Source organism: Schistocerca americana, chromosome 3 (assembly GCF_021461395.2).
Source record: "Schistocerca americana isolate TAMUIC-IGC-003095 chromosome 3, iqSchAmer2.1, whole genome shotgun sequence".
Taxonomy (NCBI): domain Eukaryota; kingdom Metazoa; phylum Arthropoda; class Insecta; order Orthoptera; family Acrididae; genus Schistocerca; species Schistocerca americana.
Window position 1 is genome coordinate 851,493,223 of NC_060121.1, and position 25,364 is coordinate 851,518,586.

Consider the following 25,364-nt stretch of genomic DNA (forward strand, 5'->3'; position numbering starts at 1 on the left):
CACATATTAAGGCTACAGGTGGCAGTAATTTTCTCATCGGTAATGCTGGCTGCTTGTGTTCTACAGCTATTGCCCGAAGTGTCGATGCTGATGAACTCGAAGTAGCCGCCGGTGGCCTACGTTGCCGTGGCCGACAATGCCGCTATGACGTGATCCAGGTCTCAGCTGCTGCTGGCCGCTACAGACTCGAACTCAGTACGCCTCTGACTTCACGACCCAGACTCAATCTCCCATATCATTAAATTAAACATATTACGTCAGGCAGATCTGTCTTCTTCTAGAACTCGCATAAAAGTGTCAAGAATTGCTCTTCAGTCGAGAAGTCCCAGTCTCAAGTGGAGCTTTCTGCTACTAGCTGCTTTTCTATTGGCTGAAGGCCATCCTCTCCCAAAATACATCGTTCATACGTGCTGCAGAGATGATCTGATTCAAGTTGACCATTTCCTGGACTAAACTAATATATATATTGCAAAAATATTTAAATAGAGAAATGTCAAACATTCAGTTACACTCAGATGATTTTCTTTAAACTTAAGTAATAATTAGTACATAAATAAATAAGCCAGAATTATTTCACAAGCGCCCACACGTTAAATGAGACAGAACTGTAGTTAAATCTTATTTCAACAATTATTTATGCCGCTCGAGAAAAGTGTTTATTGGTTCCCTTCTCAATTGTGTTGTCCCCTAACACTTACGACAGACGACTTTTAAATTGTCACAGTTCTTAAGAGCACTTCCAGTCAACATTCATATAAAGTTTCTGGCAAAATAGTGAATTGTTTATTAAACAACTACGCAAATAAGAGAATTACATTTACTGTGTAATTGTCGTCGATGCGATGTTCTGTCATACATTTCCGTAATGAAACGGATATAAAAGACGTCATAAGTCAATAAATAAAATAGATAGATATACGCAGCTTTCAGGAATGATAGCTTTAGTGTAATGCTCTTATCGGAGATATCGTTTGTCGAAATCGCATCAAGCGATTACAAGTTGTTCATTCAGATGTTCATTGTCTAAATGATTATTCACTGAGAATCACCAACTTTCTTGTTTTAAAGATACTAAAATTATTGTTGTGCCATTGGATATGCCTCAGTTTTCTGGGATCGCCGATGTACACTTATTTGCTTTAATATTTGATTGTAAATTATTATCGACCCTGAAATAGCTGTAAGAAGCCATCTTTCAGTTTGTCTGAAAGCTCGCCATTGCTGGGAGTATAGCCGTTCCTCGTAAGCGATCAGTGCATCATGCCAACGGGATTATCCCCATTTCCGGCGAAGCCTTTGTGCTCGCACTTGCCTCTGGACCGGCTGCGGCGCTTTGACGGCTCTCGGGGTGGCCAACAGTGCTCAGCCGTACAAGTAAATTCACCTGTTACCAATAAAGGGCGGCCGATTAGCTCGCATAAATGCGCGTAATGCCACAAAAGGAGTAATAACACAGTAAACAACATTTTCAGTTGAGGTATGCGAATTGATTAATGGGCTGTATTCAGATACTGTTAGAGTCAGTAATTGCGTATTATTATGAGTTTTAGAGTGATACTGCAGTAATAATTAAATGTTATACAATGTTTATGAAAACATACGTTACTGGCCATTAAAATTGCTACACCAAGAATAAATGCAGACGATAAACGGGTATTCATTGGACAAATATATTATACTAGAACTGACATGTAATTACATTTTCACGCAATTTGGGTGCATAGATCCTGAGAAATAAGTACCCAGATCAACCACCTTGGGCCATAGTGACGGCCTTGATACGTCTGGGCATTGAGTCAAACAGAACTTGGATGGCGTGTACAGGTACAGCTGCCCATGCAGCTTCAACATAATACCACAGTTCATCAAGAGTAGTGGCTGGCGTATTGTGACGAGCCAGTTGCTCAGCCAACATTGACAAGACGTTTTCAATTGGTGAGAGATCTGGAGAATGTGCTGGCCAGGGCAGCAGTCGAACATTTTCTGTATCCAGAAAGGCCCGTACAGGACCTGCAACATGCGTTCGTGCATTATCCTGCTGAAATGTAGGGTTTCACAGGAATCGAATGAAGGGTAGAGCTACGGGTCGTAACACATCTGAAATGTAACGTCCACTGTTCAAAGTGCCGTCAATGCAAACAAGAGTTGACCGACACGTGTAACCAATTGCACCCCATACCATCACGCCGGGTGATACGCCATTATGGCGATGACGAATACACGCTTCCAATGTGCGTTCACCGCGATGTCGCCAACACGGGTGCGACCATCATGATACTGCATACAGAACCTGGATTCATCCGAAAAAATCACGGTTTGCCATTCGTGCGCCCAGGTTCGTCGTTGAGTACACTATCGCAGGCGCTCCTGCCTGTGATGCAGCGTCAAGGGTAACCGAAGCCATGGTCTCCGAGCTGATAGTCCATGCTGCTGCAAACGTCGTCGAACTGTTCGTGCAGATGGTTGTTGTCTTGCAAACGTCCCTATCTCTTGAGTGATGGATCGAGACGTGGCTGCACGATCCGTTACAGCCATGCAGATAAGATGACTGTTATCTCGACTGCTAGTGATACGAGGCCGTTGGGATCCAGCACGGCGTTCCGTATTACCCTCCTGAACCCACCTCTTTCATATTCTGCCAACAGTCATTGGATCTTGACCAACGCGAGCAGCAATATCGCGATACGATAAACCGCAATCGCGATAGGCTACAATGCGACCTTTATCAAAGTCGGAAACGTGATGGTACGCATTTCTCCTCCTTACACGAGGCATCACAACAACGTTTAACCAGGCAACGCCGGTCAACTGCTGTTTGTGTATGAGAAATTGGTTGGAAATTTTCCTCATGTCAGCACGTTATAGGTGTCGCCACCGGCGCCAACCTTGTGTGAATGCTCTGAAAAGCTAATCATTTGCATATCACAGCATCTTCTTCCTGTAGGTTAAATTTCGCGTCTGTAGCACTTCATCTTCGTGGTGTAGCAGTTTTAATGGCCAGTAGTATATAAATACACTGCCCGAGAAGAAATGGAGCCGGACGTTGTGGCTGAGATGTTCTAGGCGTTTCAGTCCGGAACAGCGCTGCTGCTACGGTCGCAGGTTCGAATCTTGCCTCGGGCATGGATGTGTGTTATGTCCTTAGGTTAGTTAGGTGGCATACAATATTGGCACCTGTGTACTAAAGTGGCATCCTTAAAGAGGAAATGCCGGCGGCTATATGGCCCATGGTTATGAAGACGGGTAGAGCAAACAGCCACCATGGCACATGGTCTTCCAACCGTCAGCATAGCGAGTTTGGGAGGGATCAAACAGTGGCCTTTCGAGTGGCGGAATGCTCGTTGGTGGAGAATTGCCACACAATTTGGACATGCGATGCCAGTTATGCAGGGACCTTAGCATCATTGGGCACGTGAGTATTCTCATACCCGTAGACGAGGATCTGGACGTCGGCACAGCTCAGACCACCGCCGTTGTACTGTAAGATCAGCTGTGGCAAATGGTACATATTGCACAGCACAGATAAGAGCAAATGTGAGCCCACAGGTGCTAACTCGAACTCTTGCGAACTGGTCACTGGGAGTGATACTATGATCACGTATCCCCCTCTAATCCGTCTTCCACGCACGTCGCAGCATTGACGTGCACAACACGACTGGTACCGTTAGAGGTTCACCGGGAGGATGGAGTGGCGCTTTGCGGTCTTCAACGCTGTCTCGAACAGTGCATTTACCCTGAGAGACACTGCTCCCATCTCAGGCGTTATGATTTGGGATCCACAACCATCGGTTACCATGGTGGTCGTGGAGGGGAACCTGGTCATAACTGATAAGTGTACCTGGTCATGATCGATAGGTGCACAGTGTTCTTTGGCCAGGAACATCCATGGTAAGGTCATAAAATTACTATCACTTATTGAGGCTATAAGGCCCAGATAGTATTAGGAACACAAAGTCGGCTGAAACCGGAAGTGGATAACAACTAAATCCTAATATCAGATTGGAATATTTATCGTAAGGATAGTTTAGTCGCCAGTCGCTGTGGCGTATTTATTGCAGTAAACTACTCCAAAATATCTATCGAGGGTATACTCCGACTATGAATTAACCTCTGTGAAGTTAAGGATCAAAGGTGGTCAATAATGCTAATCGGATGCGTTTATAGACCATCTGCGTCAGGAGCTGTAGATTTAGATCGCTTCAAAGAGAATTTCCTGACCAAGTATTGAGTCATCCAGTCAAAACAGATGCTACAGACAGGGATTAATGTCACATTATTCACAATGTCTTGTCCGAAAAGTACTTCGAGCAGATGGTTGGAGAATCAACTCGTGAATGTAGCGTCTTAGACCTCCTAGCAACAAACAGATCTGAACTTAACGAATCCATTAATGCAGAGGAAGGTATCAGTGATCATAAAGCTGTGATAGCAACTGTGGCTATGTGTTTTACAAGGAATGTTAAGAAAGGTAGGAAGATATTTTTGCTTACCAAGAGTAACCGGATACGAACTTAAGAGTATCTGAGCGGGCAGCGTCAAGTATTCAGGACATAAATATGGAGTACAAATAAAACAGCATCATTCAGTATGCCTTAGGCAAGTATGTATGTAGCGAGCAAGGTCTCAACGGGTGGGAAAGACACACAGTGCTTTAATAGCTCTGTGAGAAAGTTGTTACGTAAACAAATAGAGCTTCATCACAAAGTCAAGGGAAGACAGAACCTAGTTGACAAACAAAAGTTGAACGAAGCAAATATCATAGTAACTAGAGCAAAGAGAGAAGCCTTTAATGATTTTCAAAGTAACATTTCGTCAACCGATCTGAGTAAAAACCCTAAGAGGTTTCTGTCTTATGTAAAATCAGTAAGCAGTTGGAAATCATCTGTTCAGTCACTTAGTGACCATAAAAACACCAGAAAATGACGGAAATCAGAAATACTAAATATCCGCCTTCCTAAATTGTTTCACCGCGGGAGAGCGTAATAAAGTTCCTCGTTTCAATTAGCGCACGAGTTTCGAAATTGCAGATACTGAGATAATTGATAGCGGAATAGGCAAACAACTACAATCATTTGGTAGAGGAAAGGCATCAGTATCAGGTGAGATACCTATTTGATTCCACAAAGATGATGCGAGCGAGCTTCCTCTCCTTCTAGCAGCAGGTCATTGTAGATCGCTGGAGCAACAATAGGTACCTAGCGACTGGAAAAAAAGCGAAGGTCATCTGTGTTTCCATGAAGTGTCTTAGGACAGGGGCACATAATTATAGGCATATATCATTCACGTCGGTCTGTTGCAGAATCATGGATCATGTTTCATGCTCATGTATTGTGACGCTTTTGGAGAACGAAAATCTCCTTCATAAAAATCAACATGGATTCCGCAAACAGAAGTCTTGCGAAACTCAGCTCATTCTGTTCCTCCATGAGATCCATGGTGTTGTAGACAACGGCGCTCAAATTGATGCAGCGTTCCATGACTTCAGGAAGGCAATTCAAACCATCCCACACCGCCGTTGAGTGAAAAAATACGAACTTACCAAGTACGGACTAGATTTGCAGCTGAATTTAAGACTTCCTTACACACAAAACTCAACACGTCGTTATTAGTGGAACAAAATCTACAGATATCAAGATAATTTCGGGGATACTCTAAGGAAGTGTGGAAGGACCGTTACTGTGTACAAAGAATAAAAAGGATCTAGTAGACTGCGTCGGAAACTCTTTAAGGCTGTTCTCAGATGATGCAGTTGTCTATAAGAAGGTAGCAGCGGCATATGACTGTGACGATATGTAGGATCTACAGAACATTGATGAATGGTGCAGGGACTGCAAGTTCACCCTGAATGTAAATAAATGTAACATGCTGCACATACATAGGGAAAGAAATACAGTACTGTACAACTACTTTAGTCCACAACTCGTGGTCAAGTGGCTAGCGTTTCGGCATCTGAATCACGGGATAGTGGGTTCGAATCCCGGCCGAGTTGGGTGGGAGGTTGCGTTGTGCTCATAATTTCATCATCATCATCATTCGTGACAGTGGCTACATTGGACTGTGTGTAAAAATTGGAATGTGTGCCGAGTTGGGTGGGATGTTGCGTTGTGCTCATAATTTCATCATCATCATCATTCGTGACAATGGCTACATTGGACTGTGTGTAAAAATTGGAATGTGTAAAAACTGGGACTTCGAACGGGCGCTGATGACCTCGCAGTTGAGCGCCCCACAAACGAGTCATCATCATCATTATCGATGACAAAGTGCAAACAGTGTTGTTGTTGCTGTCTTCAGTTCGAAGATTGGTATGATGCAGCTCTCCATTCTTACAGTGTTCTGTGCAATACAGTTTATCTCCGAATAATTACTGCAACCTACATCCTTCATAATTCCCTTCCTATATTCATCTCTTGGCTTCCCTCCACGATTTTTGCTCCCCAAATTTCCCTCCATTACTAAATTGGTGATCCCTTGGTGACTCAGAACGTGTCTTACCAACCGATCCCTTCTTCTAGTCAAGTTGTACCAGAAATTCCTCTTCTTCCCAATTCTACTCAGTATCTCCTCATTAGTTACGTGATCTACACATCTAATCTTCAGCATTGTTCAGTATCGCCGCATTTCAAATGCTTCTTTATCTTCTTGTTTAAACTGTTTATTGTCCATGTTTTACTTCCATTCATGGCTACACTCCACACAAATACTTTCAGAAAAGAATTCCTGACACCTAATTCTATTGTAATTCGTTGTTAGTAAATTTCGCTTCTTCTGAAGCGCTTTTCTTGCTACTGCCAGTCTACATTTTATATCCTCGCTACTTCGGCCATCATCAGTTATTTTGCTGCTCAAATAACAAAAGTCATCTTTTACCTGGAAACAGTAACCGCCGTAAAATATCTGGGAGTAACTATCCGGAGCGACATTAAGTGGAATCATAGAATAAAACAAACAGTACGAAAAGGAAAATGCGAGATCGAGAGTCATAGGAAGGACCTTAAGGAAATGTAACTCATCCCCGAAGAAAGTCGCTTACATGGCGCTTATTCGAGCGATAATTGAATACTGCACATCAGTCTGAGACACTTACCAACTAGGACTGATAGAAGAGATAAAGAATATTCAACGAAGGGCTGCGCGTTTCGTCACGGGATCGTTTAGTCGGTGCGAGAGCGAAGCCATAAATGCTCAGCAAACACCACTGCCAGACGCTATGAGAGACGCACTGTGCATCAGTGGGAGGTTTACTATACAAATTTCGAGAGAGTGCTTTAGAGCTAATCATTCTTCCCGCGCGTCTTTCCCGACTTGAACAGGGACGGAGGAATCAGTGATATCAGAAGTACCCTCCACCATACGCCATCAGGTGACTTACGTAGTATTAGTGTACTTAATACAAGTTCTTCTGCTGTTCTTGGAACAGGAATGTGATGAGCTGTTCCAACAGAATAATGCCTGCCCCCACACTGGCCGTGAAACTCAACATACTCTGAAAGTTATGGAACTGTTTCCCTGGCAAATACGACCGCCGAATTTCTCTCCAGTAGAAGGCGCATGATACTTGATGGGGCGAGTGACTCGTGCGAACTGTCCAGGGAGTAGTGTATCTCAAAAATGTTTTCGTCTGATCGACTACGTGCCAGAGACTGTGCCTACACTGTCGCCCGTAAATGCCATACTGCATACTACTATGGGTGTTTCAACATGAGATCATACCTGGTACCACAAAACCACTTGAGTTTATCTGTACATGTAATCATCCCATGTACTCCATATGTATGGATTTTAGTATTAGTTTGGGATGAATTGGAAACCACTCAATGGGTGTTCAAATTTTGTGCAACAATGGATGGACGCAAATTTTTTCAATCTATTTACGGATAAGCTTTATAGATGTACCTACAAACACGTATTTATACATTTAAAATGTTTATTGAGTTCGACCAGTAATCACTCGTGTGTAAGTACGTACTGGATCGGATGCCAGTTTTTTTAAAATTATTGCAGACTATAATTTCCGGTAGTTAGGCATCGCTTTACGTTAACATTTCTTTTCTGGTAAAACATTGTCGTTTTTATTTACGAGTGTGGGGCTGCGGGATTATTTTGTAATACAGTTTGAAAACTTTGCATCAACAACCATTTTTTTTGTCTATATTAAGGACTTCCATACGAATCTGTTCAATTACATATTCTGAATGGATGGTATCAGTTTTCACATCGATATTTCTATACATTTGAAACTCTACAAGATAACTTATACAAATATATGATAACTCATGGTCTGAAACAGTAAGACGAACTTAACAAAATCTTTATTGGAGCCGACCGGGGTGGTCGAGCGGTTCTAGGCGTTACAGTCTGGAACTGCGCGACCGCTACGGTCACAGGTTCGAATCCTGCCTCGGGCATGGATGTGTGTGATGTCCTTAGGTTAGTTAGGTTTAAGTGGTTCTAAGTTCTAGGGGACTGATGACCTCAGAAGTTAAGTCCCATAGTGCTCAGAACCATTTGAACCATTTTCTATACTGGAGCGTTTTCTTTCAGGACTCTAAGAATATGTCCTTAGGTCAATCCTTATGATCTGCAGCTACTCACAACTCGCTCGTAAGTCCAGTAACTATATATACAAAAAAGCAAGCTTCAGTTCGATTGATAATACAGAAACTGTAGCTTATATGCTCAAAAATGTGCACAAAATGTAATTATAAAACTTAGGCTGCACGGAGTTCATATTTTTAATAAATAGTTTCAAACCAGATTTAAGAGCTAATTAAAAAGAAATGTAAAAAAATAAACCGATGGAAAATAATTTCAGCAGGATCGTGTACCAACAAGCCAAAATAATAATTCCCAATATACATATAGAACAACATCTTCTTACCTGACAGTAAAGGCTTAAGGTGTATTTAAAAACTTACCGAAAATGTGATGAGGTAAAGAAACTACAATGACAAATACAATGTATAGCATCAAAATCTTCACCACAGCAAACTAAACTCCTCAAGAGTGCCAAACATATAATGTTTGCAGAACTTCGGTGAATGAAATAAATTGCTTGCACAAGGAAGTATCAGTACTTGTGTACTCGCCAGAGAAGCCAGTTTAAATACTATAACTTTCCTCTTCTCTCGAATGAATATACCTAAGATTTAGCGCACGCAGTAGTGTATTCCATGCCACCAGTATATGCTGAAGCACACTAATTAGATTTCCTTCGTTTGTTCCAGATATGGGTTCATCAGAGAAGTGAGACTGAAGTATCGGGTGAGTGACTGATTGTATTTAATACATACCTTTTACAATTAGATCTCTAGGAAAGAGTTTTCTGAACATAGATTTTAATACTATGAATATGTAATAATATTTGCAATTTCTGAGAAAAGGATCTGTGCCCCTTCTGTATTCTTCCGTTCAAAAGAGCCTGCGTATTTTTTTTTTTTTTTTTTTGTGTAGAATTCATTTTCCGTTTTCAATTTTTTAGAATTACTGGTTTTGTGATTCTGTTTGTTGCTGTGTTTGGAAAGCATACCTTACACAAGGGAGTTAAGTAATAGATTCTGCATTGACCGGATAGGACCTGTATATTCTAGTTTCGTTACAATAAAAAGACAACACTTTGACCATCTGTGCTTTCGATTTCAAAAGTGCCACTGTACCAAAGGCCTCCATCGCGATTCGTCTAGACTGCTTCCTCTGTTTCACAGTGCAAAAGCCCTACTGCTTTCAAATTGGGAGTCATGTGCCATGTGAGAGAAGTGTATAGCATTGCCGTTAGTTTGCGTCTAAAAGTTAACCGAGCGAGCTGGCGCTGTGGTAAGTACACTGGACTCGCATTCGCGAGGACGACAGTTCAAGCCTGCGACTGGCCATCCTGATTTAGGTTTTCTGTGATTTCCCAAAATCGCACCAGTCAAATGCCGGGATGGTTCCTTTGAAAGGGCACTTCCTTCTTCATCCTTTTGTAATCCGATGTGACCGACGACCTTCCTTCTGGTCCCCTCCCCCAATCTATCACCAAACCAGTCTAAAAGTTAATCACACACAGGAAGTCGTGCTGTCATTTCCTGCTGGCATATTGTACAGGAAGAAAGATAAAAACTACTCCAATCTCTTTCCTACAATAATTTTGGTGAGGATTATTTTGGTTTTTATACAAATGCCGTAATTGGCAATACCTTCTTAAGCAGCCACAATAGAAATATTGCTTTCACCACTCTCACCTCTCCGAGACTTGTATAAACACAGCGGAGAGCACTACAAAGAGCCACATCGCCTCTTTGATAGGGAATGTAATCATCGAAGCATTCCAGCATTGTGAATATACCCAACTCTCCGCTTTCATTATTTCAATTTCCCGGTGTGCGTCTCTGCGGCCACCCACCCCCAAAACGTGTAAGAGATACTCTATGAACGTGCAAATGGTGCAACATTCTTCAGAAAATGTCTTCTTCAGTCTACGAGGTAGTTCATTGTTGTGATTGTGGTCTTCATCTGAAGTCTAGTTGGTTGCATCTGCCCGCGATACTGTATCCTGTGCAGGCTTCTTCATCTCTGAATAACTGCTGCAGTCTACACCCATTTGAACCAGCTTATTACATTCTTCTCTTGGTTTCACCCTATAACGTTTACTCCCCAGATTGCCCTCCATGATTAAACTGATTATTCGTTGACTCTTTAGGATGTGTCGCATCAACCAATCCCTCCATTTACCTAGCCTTTGATATAAAATTTGTTTTTCCTCATTTCGATTCAGTATCTCCTTATCAGTTACTCTATGCGATATTTAGTATTCTCCGTTAGTACCATATTTCGAAAGCTCCTGTTCTCTCCTTATCTGTTGTTTATCTGTTTTTCAGAAATGATTTTCTTGCTGTTGCCAGTACACATTTTATATCCACTTTACTTTGTTCAACATTTTATTATGCAGACGGAATAGGAAAACACTTGTACAGGTTTCCATTTCCCATTCCATAACCGAATTCAGTCAGCAACATCATATTTTAATGGACTGTAGTCCGTTACCATTATTTTAGATTTGTTGATGTTGATCTTATAATCTCTTTCAAGGCACTATCCATTTCATTCAACTGCTTTCAAGAATGCTTTGCCGACTCTGACAAAATTAGAATGTCATAGGAAATCTTCAAAGTTATTTTTTTTTCTCCCTGAATTTCATCTAGGTTTCTTTCACTGCTTGATCAGTGTACAAATGGGAAAAATTGGGGACTGACTACAGCACTTTATCACTTCCTTCTCTACCAGTTTCCACTTCGATTCCTGTGGCCTTTGTGACTGAGTTTGGTGATCTTCAGTTTTGTAAATAATCTTTTCCTCTCAGTATTTTAGCCCTGCTAGCGTCGAAAGCTCTCTCCAACTTTACAAATGCAGTAAATATAGTTTTGCCTTCCTTATTTTAATCCAATCGTTCCTGAAACCGACCTCGTGTTCATATCTTATGAGCTGGATACTGAAGAAACGTTAAAACTACAATTGTAAGACTACTGTAGGGTATTGTAGACTCTCATAAGTAAGGGTAGGCTATGGCAGTTTTCCTAGTAGTTTTGCTCAGTTAAGGTAGAACCTGCGTTACCTCTACGTTAGGGGTGTTGCATAAACGGTCACAATGTCCACATAGTACTAGGGACGGGAAGTTGGCTAAAACCAGATTTAACAGTAATGAAATTCTAAACTCAGATTGGAATGTATACCGCAGAGACAGGCTGGACAACGAAGGGGGAGGCGTGTTTGTAGCGATAAAAAGTGCAATAGTATTGAAGGAAATTGACGGAGATCCGAAATGTGAAATAATTTGGGTGAAGGTCACGGTTAAAACAGGCTCAAACATGGTAACTGGATGTCTCTATAGGCCCCCTGGCTCAGCAGCTGTTGTGGCAGAACACCTGAAGGAAAATTTGGAAAATATTTCGAGTAGATTTCCCGATAATGTTTTAGTTTTGGGTGGAGATTCTCATTTGCCAGATATTTACTGGGCGACTCAATAACGGGTGGCAGGGACAAAGAATCCAGTGAAATTTTTTTAAGTGCATTATCTGGAAACTACCCTGAGCACTTAAACAGAGAACTACATCGTGGCGATAACATATTAGACCTTCTGGTGGCAAACAGACCTGAACTATTTGAAACAGTTAACGGAGAACAGGGAATCAGCGACCATAAAGCGGTTCTAGTATCGATGATTTCAGTCGTAAATAGAAATATTAAAAAAGGTAGTAAGATTTTTCTGTTTAGTGAAAGTGACAAAAAGTAGATATCAGAGTACATGACGGACCAACACAAAACTATTATCTCAAGTACAGATAGTTTTGAGGATCAGTGGACAAAGTTCAAAACCATCGTACAATATGCATTAGATGAGTATGTGCCAAGCAAGATCGTAAGAGATGGAAAAGAGCCACCTTGGTACAACAACCGAGTTGTAAAACTGCAACGGAAGCAATGGGAACTTCACAGCAAACATAAACATAGCCAAAACCTTGCATACTAACAAAAAAAACACGAAGCGAAATGTAGTGTGAGGAGGGCTATGCGAGAATCGTTCAACGAATTCGAAAATAAAGTTCTATGTACTGACATGGCAGAAAATCCTAAGAAATTTTGGTCTTATGTCAAAGCGGTAGGTGAACCAAAACAAAATGTCCAGACACTCTGTGACCAAAATGGTACTGAAACAGATGATGACAAACTAAAGACCGAAATACTAAATGTCTTTTTCCAAAGCTGTTTCACAGAGGAAGACTGCACTGTAGTTCCTTCTCTTTATTGTCGCACAGATGACAAAATGGTAGATATCGAGATAGATGACAGAGGGACAGAAAAACAATTAAAATCGCTTAAAACAGTAAAGGCCGCTGGACCTGATGGGATACCAGTTAGATTTTACACAGAGCACGCGAAGGAACTTGCCCCCATTCTTGCAGCGGTGTACCGTAGGTCTCTAGCATAGCGTAGCGTTCCAAAAGATTGGGAAAGGGCACAGGTCATCTCCGTTTTCAAGAAGGGACGTCGAACAGATGTGCAGAACTATAGACCTATATCTCTAACGTTGATCAGTTGTAGAATTTTGGAACACGTATTATGTTCGAGTATAATGACTTTTCTGGAGACTAGAAATCTACTCTGTAGGAATCAGCATGGGTTTCGAGAAAGACGATCGTGTGAAACCCAGCTCGCTCTATTCGTCCACGAGACTCTGAGGGCCATAAACACGGGTTCCCCGGTAGATGCCGTGTTTCTTAACTTCCGCCAGGCGTTTGATACAGTTCCCCACAGTCGTTTAATGAGCAAAGTAAGAGCATATGGACTATCAGACCAATTGTGTGATTGGATTGAAGAGTTCCTAGATAACAGAACGCAGCATGTCATTCTCAATGGAGAGAAGTCTACCGAAGTAAGAGTAATTTCAGGTGTGCTGCAGGGGAGTGTCGTAGAACCGTTGCTATTCAAAATATGTATAAATGACCTAGTGGATAACATCGGAAGTTCACTGAGGCTTTTGCGGATGATGCTGTTGTATATCGAGAGGTTGTAACAATGTAAAATTGTACTGAAATGCAGGAGGATCTGCAACGAACTGACTTAAGGTGCCTGGAATGGCAATTGATCTCAATGCAGACAATTGTAATGTGCTGCGAATACATAGGAGGAAATATCTTTTATCATTTAGCTACAATATAGCAGGTCAGCAACTGGAAGCAGTTATTCCATAAATTATCTGGGAGTAGGCATTAGGAGTGATTTGAAATGGAATGACCATATAAAATTAATCGTTGGTAAAGCAGATGCCAGACTGAGATTCATTGGAAGAACCCTAAGGAAATGCAGTCTGAAAACAAAGGAAGTACGTTACAGTAGAATTGTTCGCCCACTGCTTGAGTAGTGCTCACCGGTGTGGAATCCGACCAGATAGAGTTGATAGAAGAGATAGAGAAGATCCAAGGGAGAGCAGCGCACTTCGTTACAGGATCCTTTAGTAATCGCGAAAGCGTTACGGAGATGATAAATAAACTCCAGTGGAAAACTGCTAGAGAGACGCTCAGTAGCTCGATAAGGGCTTTTGTTGAAGTTTTAAGAACATAACTGCACCGAGGAGTCAAGCAGTATATTGCTCCCTCCTACGTATATCTCACGAGGAGACCATAAGGATAAAATCAGAGAGATCAAAGTCCACACAGAGGCTTACCGACAATCTTTCTTTCCACGAACAATACGAGACTGGAATAGAAGGGAGAACCGATTGAGGTACTCTAGGTACCCTCCGCCACACACAGTCAGGTGGCTTGCGGAGTACGGACGTAGATGTAGATGTAGACTTTACCTCATAATGATTTGTTTCTTCATATATACCATAAGTGTCGGTAGTGGTAAACCGTCTAGAAACTGAGTGAGGATATATAAAGACTGAGTGAGGATATACACAGACCCGTGTAACCTTTGGAATATTTTTGTTCTACATAGTTACAGTTCTGTCTTTTGTAAGAAGCACAAAATGATGTGCATTGTCCTACGCTAAATAAAATAAATAATTGAATGTCTGTTACTTTTTTGAATGATTTCTTGAAGCCTTCAGCTGCTATTTTCTTTATTTCCTGTAAGATTGTAGAATTTCGGCCTTAGGCCATTCTCAAGTACCTAAAACGAAAGTTTCACACATTGGATACATTAGTCACACTAGTGATTTTGATGTAAGAACGAGTCATATCTGTAGATATACTAGGGGCATTATAACTTACTTCATGGATGATTTTTTGGTAACAGATTATGTCATATATGTCGTTGCTCCTATGACATGTTATGCTCATAAATTAGTTCTAGGTGCTCACGTTATTTTAGGAGCACGTTACTTTCGAGCAGTTGTTGCACAGCTCTTATATACAACGTACTTAACATTAGGAAGATTAGAATTATTTTACAGAAGTTTCCAGAATAATATTTTCTCTCTGCAGCGGAGTGTGCGCTCATATGAAACTTCCTGGCAGATTAAAACTGTGTGCGCGACCGAGACTCGAACTCGGGACCTTTGCCTTTCGCGGGCAAGTGCTCTACCATCTGAGCTATCGAAACACGACTCACGCCCGGTCCTCACAGCTTTAATTCTGCCAGTATCTCGTCTCCTACCTTCCAAACTTTACAGAAGCTCTTCTGCGAACCTTGCAGAACTAGCACTCCTGAAAGAAAGGATACTGCGGAGATGGTTGGTTGGTTTTTTTGCGGGAGGGTACCAGACAGCGAGGTCATCGGTCTCATCGGATTAGAGGCGGATGGGGAAGGAAGTCGGCCGTGCCCTTTGAAAGGAACCATCCCGGCATTTGCCTGGAGCGATTTAGGGAAATCACGGAAAACCTAAATCAGGATGGCCGGACGCGGGATTGAACCGTCGTCCTCCCGAATGCGAGTCCAGTGTGCTAACCACTGCGCCACCTCGCTCGGTACTGCGGAGACATGGCTTAGCCACAGCCTGGTGGATGTTTCCAGAATGAGATTTTCACTCTGCAGCGGAGTGTGCGCGGATATGAAACTTCCTGGCAGATTAAAACTGTGTGCCCGACCGACACTCGAACTCGGGACCTTTGCCTTCCGCGGGCAAGTGCTCTACCATCTGAGCTACCGAAGCACGACTCACGCCCGGTCCTCACAGCTTGCTACTTAACCTGCATATGCTTTTGTTCTCAGTTATATTTAAGTATCATTCATCATTGGTGTAAATATGACTGTAGGTAATTTCTTTAAAATAACTTGTAAATATTTGTTTTGTTATTGGAGGAGCACGTCATTTTTGAATAGTTGGTACAAAGATCTTATATATTACATCACCGTATTCTAATGAAATAGTACTGAGAACCACGAGAGTCTAGTAAAAACTGCTTTATGGTTTCGTGATGTTCCGCACTACAGTCATATTTATTAATGAGTGAATCGATATTTTTACAATCTATGGTTCTGTAACGTTTCGCCCTAGAACTGGTAGAAAGCTGTCTAGGAATTTCCCATTTCGCAGGTCTTTTTGCTCATTTAAAAATTTTTATTACTGATCTTTTAGATATATGTAGGTTTCAATTTCTTCCGTTACGTCCATGACTTTTCCTTTCTGTAGCTTATGTAATATTTGAAGTGATCCATCCATAGTAGGTATTTTGTGGTTGGCGCCTTTTAAGCATGCACCAAATGTGAATGGGTTATTGGCAACTATTGTCGTGTGTTCTTTAAATTGTGTACAAAATTTTCTTTCTGTGTCTAATATAAAATTTTGGGCATTCTTCAAGGTTAATTTTGTAGATTCCTGATTGCGAAAACGGCTCTGATTTAACTGGTATGTGTCTCAAAAATCGGTTTAAATTGTTAGTAGTTCTGTAACTGATGTATAATTTTGTAGCTTTCAAACATCGAGTAATGTTGTCGGTAATAATACCTAGATATGGCCATACAAGAACTTGTTTTTTTTTGTGGTTCTTTTTTGTCTCTAGTTACATTTGTTTCGTCTATGCGATTGGCGTCTGTTTGGCTAGTTTTCTGTTCGAATAACGTAATTTAGGCAAATCACTGAAAACCTCACTGAAAGCTCAGTCCTCTGGAATATGAGACAAGAGATTTCCTGTTGTTCCATCCCACTTGGTGTCCATTTACTTCCCCTTCTTTCTCCAATCCGAGTCCTAAGGACCTCGCTATCGAGTAGGTTAAATCGTCACCTTCCATCCATCTGTGGAGGAATACAGTTCACTAAGCAGGTATTTCCTGTTCTGACGTAAATGTAAATGGTCAGGGCTAGCATACTGCATCAGCAGTTTATCACAGAGATTGGAGCTACAGCTGCGTTGTACATTATACGGCCGCCCCTCCTCCTCCCCTCTTTCCATCTCCCGCCCCTTCTACACCCCCCCCCCCACATCCATCCATCCCTCTCTCTCTCTCTCTCTCTCTCTCTCTCTCTCTCTCTCTCTCTGCGTGTGCGTGTGCGTGCATGTGTGTGTATGTGTGTGTGTGTGTGCCAGCAACTTCTTAAATGGCTTTAGAGACTCTCTGGCGACATGGTGCTGTAGAGACCGACTGATATTTCTGTTGATTTTTTTCCTGCTACTTCGTACTCTACTGAATAATCCACATTTTCCCATAAATCTCAGTTTTCTTCTATTTAGTACTAGCACAATCTACGTCATGCGCGAATCTCAATTGGAAATATGTCCCACACAGTTTTTAATTGCTGCAAATGTCTTAACAGTGAGTAACAACCTCCGAAAACGTTGCCCGGAACAGAGGTAGTAAATCTATGCAATTTTACTGCACGGGACGAACTGTCCAAGTAATAAATACGCAAGCATATCTAAGTAAGTGCGTTTGTCTGTGCGTGACAAGAAATTGATGTCTTCGGCTTGTACAGGAGTTTACTGCATGCAAGTAGAATCGAAAATGCTTTCCGTGAACACGTAATTGGCATGGAAACACATTCAAAATGAGGGCTGATACATAACAACCAAGATACATATCATGTGAAGGCAGAAGACACCGAAAAAATGTAAGCGATCAGTGATTAATATTATCATGGCAGTGCAATCATTCATACGTAGAGACTGCGTGGTAACTAGCGACACTTCCGACGTTCGATTATAGATGTAAGGGCCAACAAAGAACCAAAGCAAGAACCATCATGCACGAAGTCGCACGTGTTTGGCAGATATGTCCTTTACTCCCCTTGGTGACACTACTCAAATAAACAAAAATGAGATGTCAAATCTCAGTCTTGGAAAAACGTAACGCGTAGAAGCGACTAATTTTCTTTCTTTGTTTTCTTGCAACAAAATGATACTCACAAAAATATTGCTGAGTCCTGTTACCTGATTAGATACGCCAGTGGTTACCATTAGACTGTCTAAATCCACATACTGCAAATGGCGACTCAGTTAGGTTTCTATTGTGTTGTAACGTCATCGTTTCAGCATATTCATTTAGGCAGATGAATGTAAACCACTGACTAGTCCAAAAACGAAACTGCATATTGAAATACCGTTGAGTTTGATGTTGCAAGGAAGTAAAAAAGTCAGTTTCCTATCAAATAATTCGTTCACGCATCAGGATGAAGAAATGATTTTTTTTTTTTTTTTTTTTTTTTTTTTGTCGCTAATAACGCAACCCCTATAGTATCAATTTGCTGTATGCCTTTCTCTCAGGAGCAGGTAGATGTATAAACTAGATATTTTTGTCATATACTAAGCTGTATAGTCCTTTGGCTGTGTAAGAAACTAAAGCATCTAAGTCAATGCTGCCAGAAGATACGGCTATTTATGTCACAGTTTCATACTCACAAAAGCACTGATCAAATCCTAGAAGGTACGTCCTGTTGACCTAGAATCATGAAATCTGCCAGGAAGAAACATTTCACAGTAGAACTAAGGCACAAAATCTGTACATAGTTATTTTGTAATTATATCGCACGAAAGAGAAATTTTTTGGTTAATTGTTATCTGGCAATCAGAAACGATCGGACGTATGAAGCTTAACTTGATATTTGTACACTCAACATCAAAACCTATAGGATACTTCTCGTTAAGCTAAGATCATGAAATTTGGTAGATGCAAGATTTTACAATACAATTAATGTACCTGTAATGTAATTGTAACTGTTAATTTGCAATTACAGGAGGGGTGATCAAAAAATAAGGTTAATGAACTTATTTTAGTATCAGATGCTGACGATGTAACCATTTGATTTAGTTTTTCCGATAATCCGATCCGTTTAGTCAGGCAGCGTCAAGTAGGAACATGTCCTTCCTTGTCAGCCAACTAGAGTGCGCACTATGGATTTCGAACAATGAGTCAGCGTTAAGTTCTGTTTGTAATTCCTAAATACTTCCAAAGGGAACTCGTGAAATGTTGAAATTGGTGTATGGCGATAATGCTGCAATTCTGAAGGTTCTTTAGAACTGGTACGTGCGATTTAAAGGCGGAAGTGAGTCGCTAGAAAATGAAAAAGTTTGGGACGATCATTATTCTCAAAAACAGAAGGAAACGTGCCAAATATGGCAAACAGGCGAATAACTATTTGAGAGCTTTCCGAAAAACTCACCACCTCGTACGAATCACAGCAAAGCATTTTAATCGACGATTTGCAAATGAGACGAGCGAGTGCAAAATTTGTTCCCAGTGTGATCAACAGAAGGAAAGTCGGGTGTCAGTTTGCAAGAAGTTGAAGGATCATCTTTGTTCAGATCCGTTCTTAATTTCCAAAATTGTGAATGGAGATGAAGCTTTGCTCTATGGGTATGATCCTGAGACGAAAATTCAGAGTTCTTAATGAAAACCGGTGAATATCCTCGCCCGAAAAAGACACGGCAGTCACGATCGAATATCGAAGTCCAAGGGGAGCGACTGCAAAATTTTATAAGGGAGTTATGCAACGTGTGTAGAACGATGTACAAAGAAAGAGACGAGATAAATGGGCCAATGGCGTCCATCACGACAAAGCGCCGTGCCACACCACACTTTTGATTTGCGAGTTTTTGGACGGAAAAGTGTAGCTCTCGGTCCACAATCACCCTACCCACCAGATGTAGCACCATGAAACTTCTGGCTCATCCAAAAAATTAAAACCGTTCATAAAGGAAAATCCTTCGACACCGCCTCTGTAGCTGAACACCTTTCAAAAAGATGCTTTCCAGAAAAACTTCCAGTCATGGATACAACGTTGGGGTAAGTGCATGACAGTAATTTTAAAGGGATTAAATCAAGTTCCATGTACGGATATTATTTTCGTCTAACAAAATTATTTACCGTATTTTTCCGTCACACCTCGTACCACAGACAAAAAAAAAATTTTGTCATGATATCCGACAATCTGTCTGTCAGTCCATTTCTTAAGTTTCCTTTCTCTCAGGAACAGTTAGGTATACCATGTTGAAATTTATGCCACCTACTACAGCCTACAGTTCGTTGGCGGTGTAAAACATTTAAGCTCCCAAGTCAATACAGAAAAAAGATACTTCCATTTATGTCACATATTGCGATATATTACCCGTATCGATGTCGATGACAGGCAAAAATCATCAGAATTCTAGATTTCCGGGATACTTTTTGGTTTTAGAAGTGGAGGCCCTCCACGCCCACACCGGCATGATGGCCAGCAGAGTAGGCCTACTGCCATCTCTGCATAATGGTTAGTTTTCACTTAAGTGAGGTCTCACAGGCTATGGGTACTGCGATGTTTGCGTACGTCTGGTTAAGGTTAACCATTAATAGGTGCTCATCTGGAGATACACTGGATCGAAAGTTGAACGAAGGGGATGCTGTTTGAGGGGCAGAGGATACAAAGTGCCTAGGCGAGAACCAAGGGAAAAAACTTTGCGATAGTTGGGTCAGGTTGTAAGAGGAGCAGTGGCTTTCTTGCTGCCTGTGACGGGTCATTCAAGGCAGGCTCTGTTAGTAGTGGGTATCATGCAGGTCGATACCTTTGTTACTGTGCGGTCGTGTTACTGGGCGGTTGCTGCTGGGTGCTGGTTTTGATTTCTCGGTCAGCGTCAGTATATCTGTAATAGTTAAGGTCATACATCGGATTCACAGTGTAGGGTAATGTTGGCGGTTTGTTTGTGCGTTAGTGTGCGAGCTTGTTGGTTTCCTTGCTGTAGGTGGCTAATGATGCGTAGCACGTTCTGTATGATCTGCAGGCGGCGGAGATGGGTAGAAGCTGCGTATCCCCAGAAGGGAGCTGCGTACATCATCAGAGGTCTAATCAGTGTCATCTATATGGACCTCCACATCCTCCTATTCAGTGTACTTTCCCTGTTGAACATTGGGTAGAGTTGTCTGAGCGTCGCTTGCGCCCTGTTGGCAACGTATTCAATGTGGTCCTCCCACCACCATGCATGTTTCCAGTCTAGCCAGACGCCGAAAAATCTGACTTTCTCTCGGAAACGTATATCTGGATTCTTTTATTTCATAAGTCTACCTGCTGGTTTAATGCTGTCATCAGTCTCCTCCTACACTTCGACAATCTTTTGATCCACACGAAAGTACAACACCTTATATCACCTATGATTTCCATTCTGTTTTTTCGTATTTCCCTCCTCCAGTACTTTTTCCCTCTACTATTTCTACCAATGCAAAGTTAACAGTTTCTGGGAGCCGTAGCAGATGTCGTCCCACAATTTAGTCTATTCTTCTGTTATTTGTCTTTCCTAATCTATTCCTTTTTGCAGTTCTGCTGGTAACTGTTTTCCTCATCTGTTCTTTTATGCAGTCCTAGATGTTCTACTTCACCTGCTTATTTAAAATTACTAAACCGCATCACACATCAAATACTTCGGCTTCGAATTTCTGATGGTCCATCCAATGGCCTTGCACGGTCTTTGTGGTTTAATCGATGTCCGTCAGTTGTGGGCGCAAAACGTGATTATAAAACTGTGGGACGTACCTGACATAAAAGTAAAGCACCAGAGTTTGGAGGGAGGAACGAAAATAAATTTCAGAGATTGAGAGAATATGTGTTGTTACCTCAGAGATTAAAAAATCGAGTCAAATTTACAGAGAACTTGGAAAAGTGACTCTACTTATCACTATGACGTTGCACACCATCAAACCTGGATGCACGCACCGATTCGGTTGTGAAGGGTGCCATAAATCCATTGTACCCTCTACTGAGGCAAACTGGTTCACAACTATTGTATCTGATTCTTCATATACTGGATACTGGGACGGAGTTGGGGTTCGCGTAAAACAACGGAAGTTAAGCGCTGTCGGACTGGGCTAGCACCTGGATGGGTCACCATCCGGTCTGCCGAGTGCTGTTGGCAAGTGGGGTGCACTCAACCCTTGTCAGGTAAACTGAGGAACTACTTTTTTGAGAAGTAACGGCTTTGGTCTCGCAAACTGACATATGGCCGGGAGATCAGTGTGCTGACCACATGCCCCTCCATATCCGCATCCAGTGACGCCTTTGGCCTGAGGATGACACGGCGATCGGTCGGTACCCGTGGGTCTTCATGGCCTGTTCGAGCGGAAGTTTAGTTTAGGGACGGAGGTGGACCCCAATCCATGGCTATGAGGACGGAACTGGGGATCTTGCTGGCCACTGGAGTTCCTCAACATCATGGGCACAGTTTGTGGAGACATGTTGTTCGTGTGGGCAAGTATTGTCTTGTTGAAAAACAGCACGGCAACAGTGTCGTTTGAGACGTATCATTCGTATTCGTGAGATTCTGTAGTCCAATCAGACTTCTTGAAACATTACCGACCGTGACTTGAAGATGTTCCCTATGCCTCCCCACACCATGATGGCAGTACTAAAGCGCTGTGCCTCTCCAAGACATTAAGAGGCTGCGGAATCTCGCCATGTTGCTGCCATGATCGCTGACGATGGCCATTGACGATAGTGCAGAACCGTGGTTCATCGCCGAACACAATGCAACGTCTTTGATCAGTAGCCCATGCTATCCAGCCAGGACTCCATTTAAAACGCAGCCTTTTATGTTTTTTTGTTAACGGGAGACTATGCATGGGGCGGTAATTCTCTAGTGCGGCAACTACTAATCTCCAACCAATTCCACAGAATGTTGCGGGGAGTCCATTACTGATCGGCCGCGAATTGAAATCGCAGTGAAAATCCGACAAAGCTTTGGGCAGATGTGTTGTGCGTGTCTGTAGTACGCCTGCATACTGTGTCACAACCCACTTTTCAGGTCTGCCCGTGCATGTAATAGTCTGTAGACAAATGGGTCATGTATGAAGTGCTGCTGAGGTAAAGACGTCTAGACAATAGTGCCTTTTGTCAGTCCTGCATTTGACGTGGTAGGTGATTGTACCTTAGATTTAGACTTTCAAAAATTTTTCTTAAAGAATTTACTTTATTCACTAGTGATTCACCAAGTACATTAACACATTTAATCACACTAGGTGAGCGTGGAAGTAGTTGCCAGGAAGTAACTGATGGAAAATAAAATTACGTTTAACAAATGTGAATTTTATTCCTAAAAGCCTTTTCAAAACAGATTTAAAATTACAATCAGAAAGTACCCTCTAAATATCAAGTTACCATTATTCAGAGGCAGAATAACAATTTATTTTTTTTTACAGTAGGAGCCTTCGTGCTGAGAAGCTTCCGCCCACTTTCAACACGGCCGTAGTCATGACCGCTCACAACGACCTCTGAAAACTACACTGGTGCAAATCTGCAACACACAAGATTACTTTAAACTAAAAATTTTAAGAACACTCACAATCTCATTAACTATACACCCCGTAACAGGGATGCAAACACACTAAGAAATTATTTGCCACCAAAAGTGCAATTTGTTTTTAAAATGCTCTTACAGCGGAAGGATGGAAACTTTATAAAATGACTATTTAAATAAAACTCATGAAATTCAGACTTACATAAAATATACAACATGTTCTACGTTACACATATATACCACCTCGCTAGATGATAGGCAAGATAAAAACATATTTCAGGAATTAGGCTTTACCTTAATTCTATAAATTCGTTGACACCGAATCCGACAAACATGACAGAGGCAGTTATTAACGTACGGCAGACCGACAAACAGAAAGACAGACACTAACTGTCTAACAAATGCGGTCGAGAGACAGACGAGCAAGCTGGGGACGAGAGACTGACCAAGAAAACAAATAGAATTTAACAAGTAAATGAACAGCATATCTTCAGTCACTTAACTTCTAATAAACTGCGATTTCTGGCGAAGACCTGGCGCAGCACTCCCAAAACTCTCTCCCGAACCGTCCGCTGCCAGCCGCTTAAACGGACGTCGGAAGGCGCGCCCATCTCCCGTCTCACGGCGTCGCAGCTCGCACCGGCCTGACCGATGTCGTGGCTTGACTCCTGTTGCTCTCGTGTCGGCCGCGAAGCCACTACCCCTCGCTATACGGCGTGGCCACTGGACTCACGTGGCGACCTCACATGCGCCGACTCTCCAGGCAGACAAGTCATCTTGTGTCCCAGTGCGCGAGCGACCAACCAATTGATCCAACCGCCAAAGCCCTTTGCCTGAGCAAATTCGAGCATACTGGCGCCCTAACACATACCAGCACTCCGGACAACAGACAGACTCTAATCGCCTCACCAATGCGGACGAGAGACAGACCCAGACTAACTTGGCTGACCATCTGACCAGACTCGCTCAGACTGACAGACTGTACATCTGCCCACTGCACCGACTCAGACTGACTCCCCCTGCCGAGCTGATAGCACCCCCTTAAATGTACGTGAACAGGCAATTTTTCCATTTTCCCACCAGAGGGAGACACCAAAGCTGCGATTGCCACAGCGGCGCTACCGCCAGAAACGGAGGGCGACTGCTTTACACTACGCGCTGCGGCGCGCTCTTCAAAACAGCAATTTTTTCCAAGGCTCAGTGATATTTGTGACTGGACTGTAGTAGTTGTTGGTGGGAGGATGTATAGGACAGATCTTGCATCTAGGTCTCTTACAGGGATATAAGCCATGAGACAAGGTGTTGCGAGCAGGGGTTCTGCAGGGATGGATGAGGATATTGTGTATGTTTCTGTGCTGCTGGAGTGCTTTCATGATTTAATGCAGCTCACGTAATGCAACTGTCATGAATTTTCTTCTTCATGATAATTTTCATTCGCTCACTGCAGGGCCAACGATCAAGTTCCTCCTCACCACACTGCGGAGATGCTGAGTCGCAGATAGTCACAACAAAAAGACAGCCAGAAAGTGAACTTTCGGCCTACAAGGCCTTCTTCGAAATTAGACAAAACACACACACAGTCACGAAACGCTGCGCATACATCACCAATGTCTCTGGCAACTGAAGCCAGACTGCAAGGAGCACTGCATGATGGGAGAAGCCACTGGGTGTTGGGTAGAAGAGGCTGAAGTGGGATGGAGGGGGGATGGCAGGGTAGGGTAGAGACGGTAGAGTGCTGCTTGTGGGAGTGTACAGGGACGTGGTGGAGAGAGGGTAGGATAGCTAATTGTAGTTGGGAGGTTAGATGGAGGTCATGGGGGGGGGACTAGCGGAAAAGGAGATAAGCTATAAGACAGAGGGTGTATTGTTAGAATAGAGGGCTCTGTAGTGCTAGAATGGGAACAGGGGAGGGGCAGATGGGTAAGGACAATGACTAACGAAGGCTGAGTACAGCAGGCAGCTTACAGAAACGTCGGATACATTGCAGGGAGATTTCCCACCTGCGCAGTTCAGAAAAGCTGGAGTTGTGGGAAGGCTACAAATGGCACAGTCTGTGAAGCAGTCATTGAAATGAAAACGTAGTGCTAGGCGGCGCGCTCAATCACGAAATAGCCCAGCTGTTTCTTGCCCACATTTTGTCAATGGCCATTCGTGTGGACAGTGAACTTCTCGTTTGTCGTGAGCAAGTAAAAT

At 42.4% G+C, this 25,364-nt stretch overlaps 1 protein-coding gene across 1 annotated transcript in view; it reads left to right on the forward strand.

Annotated features, from left to right (window-relative positions):
• The window catches only part of LOC124606437 (serine/threonine-protein phosphatase rdgC), a 1,241,896-nt gene that overhangs the window by 764,436 nt on the left and 452,096 nt on the right, over positions 1 to 25,364 (forward strand). The window contains exon 7 of the mRNA XM_047138419.1: positions 9,228 to 9,264. Coding sequence (XP_046994375.1) covers positions 9,228 to 9,264 — 37 coding nt within the window. The remainder of the gene's footprint in view (positions 1 to 9,227; positions 9,265 to 25,364) is intronic.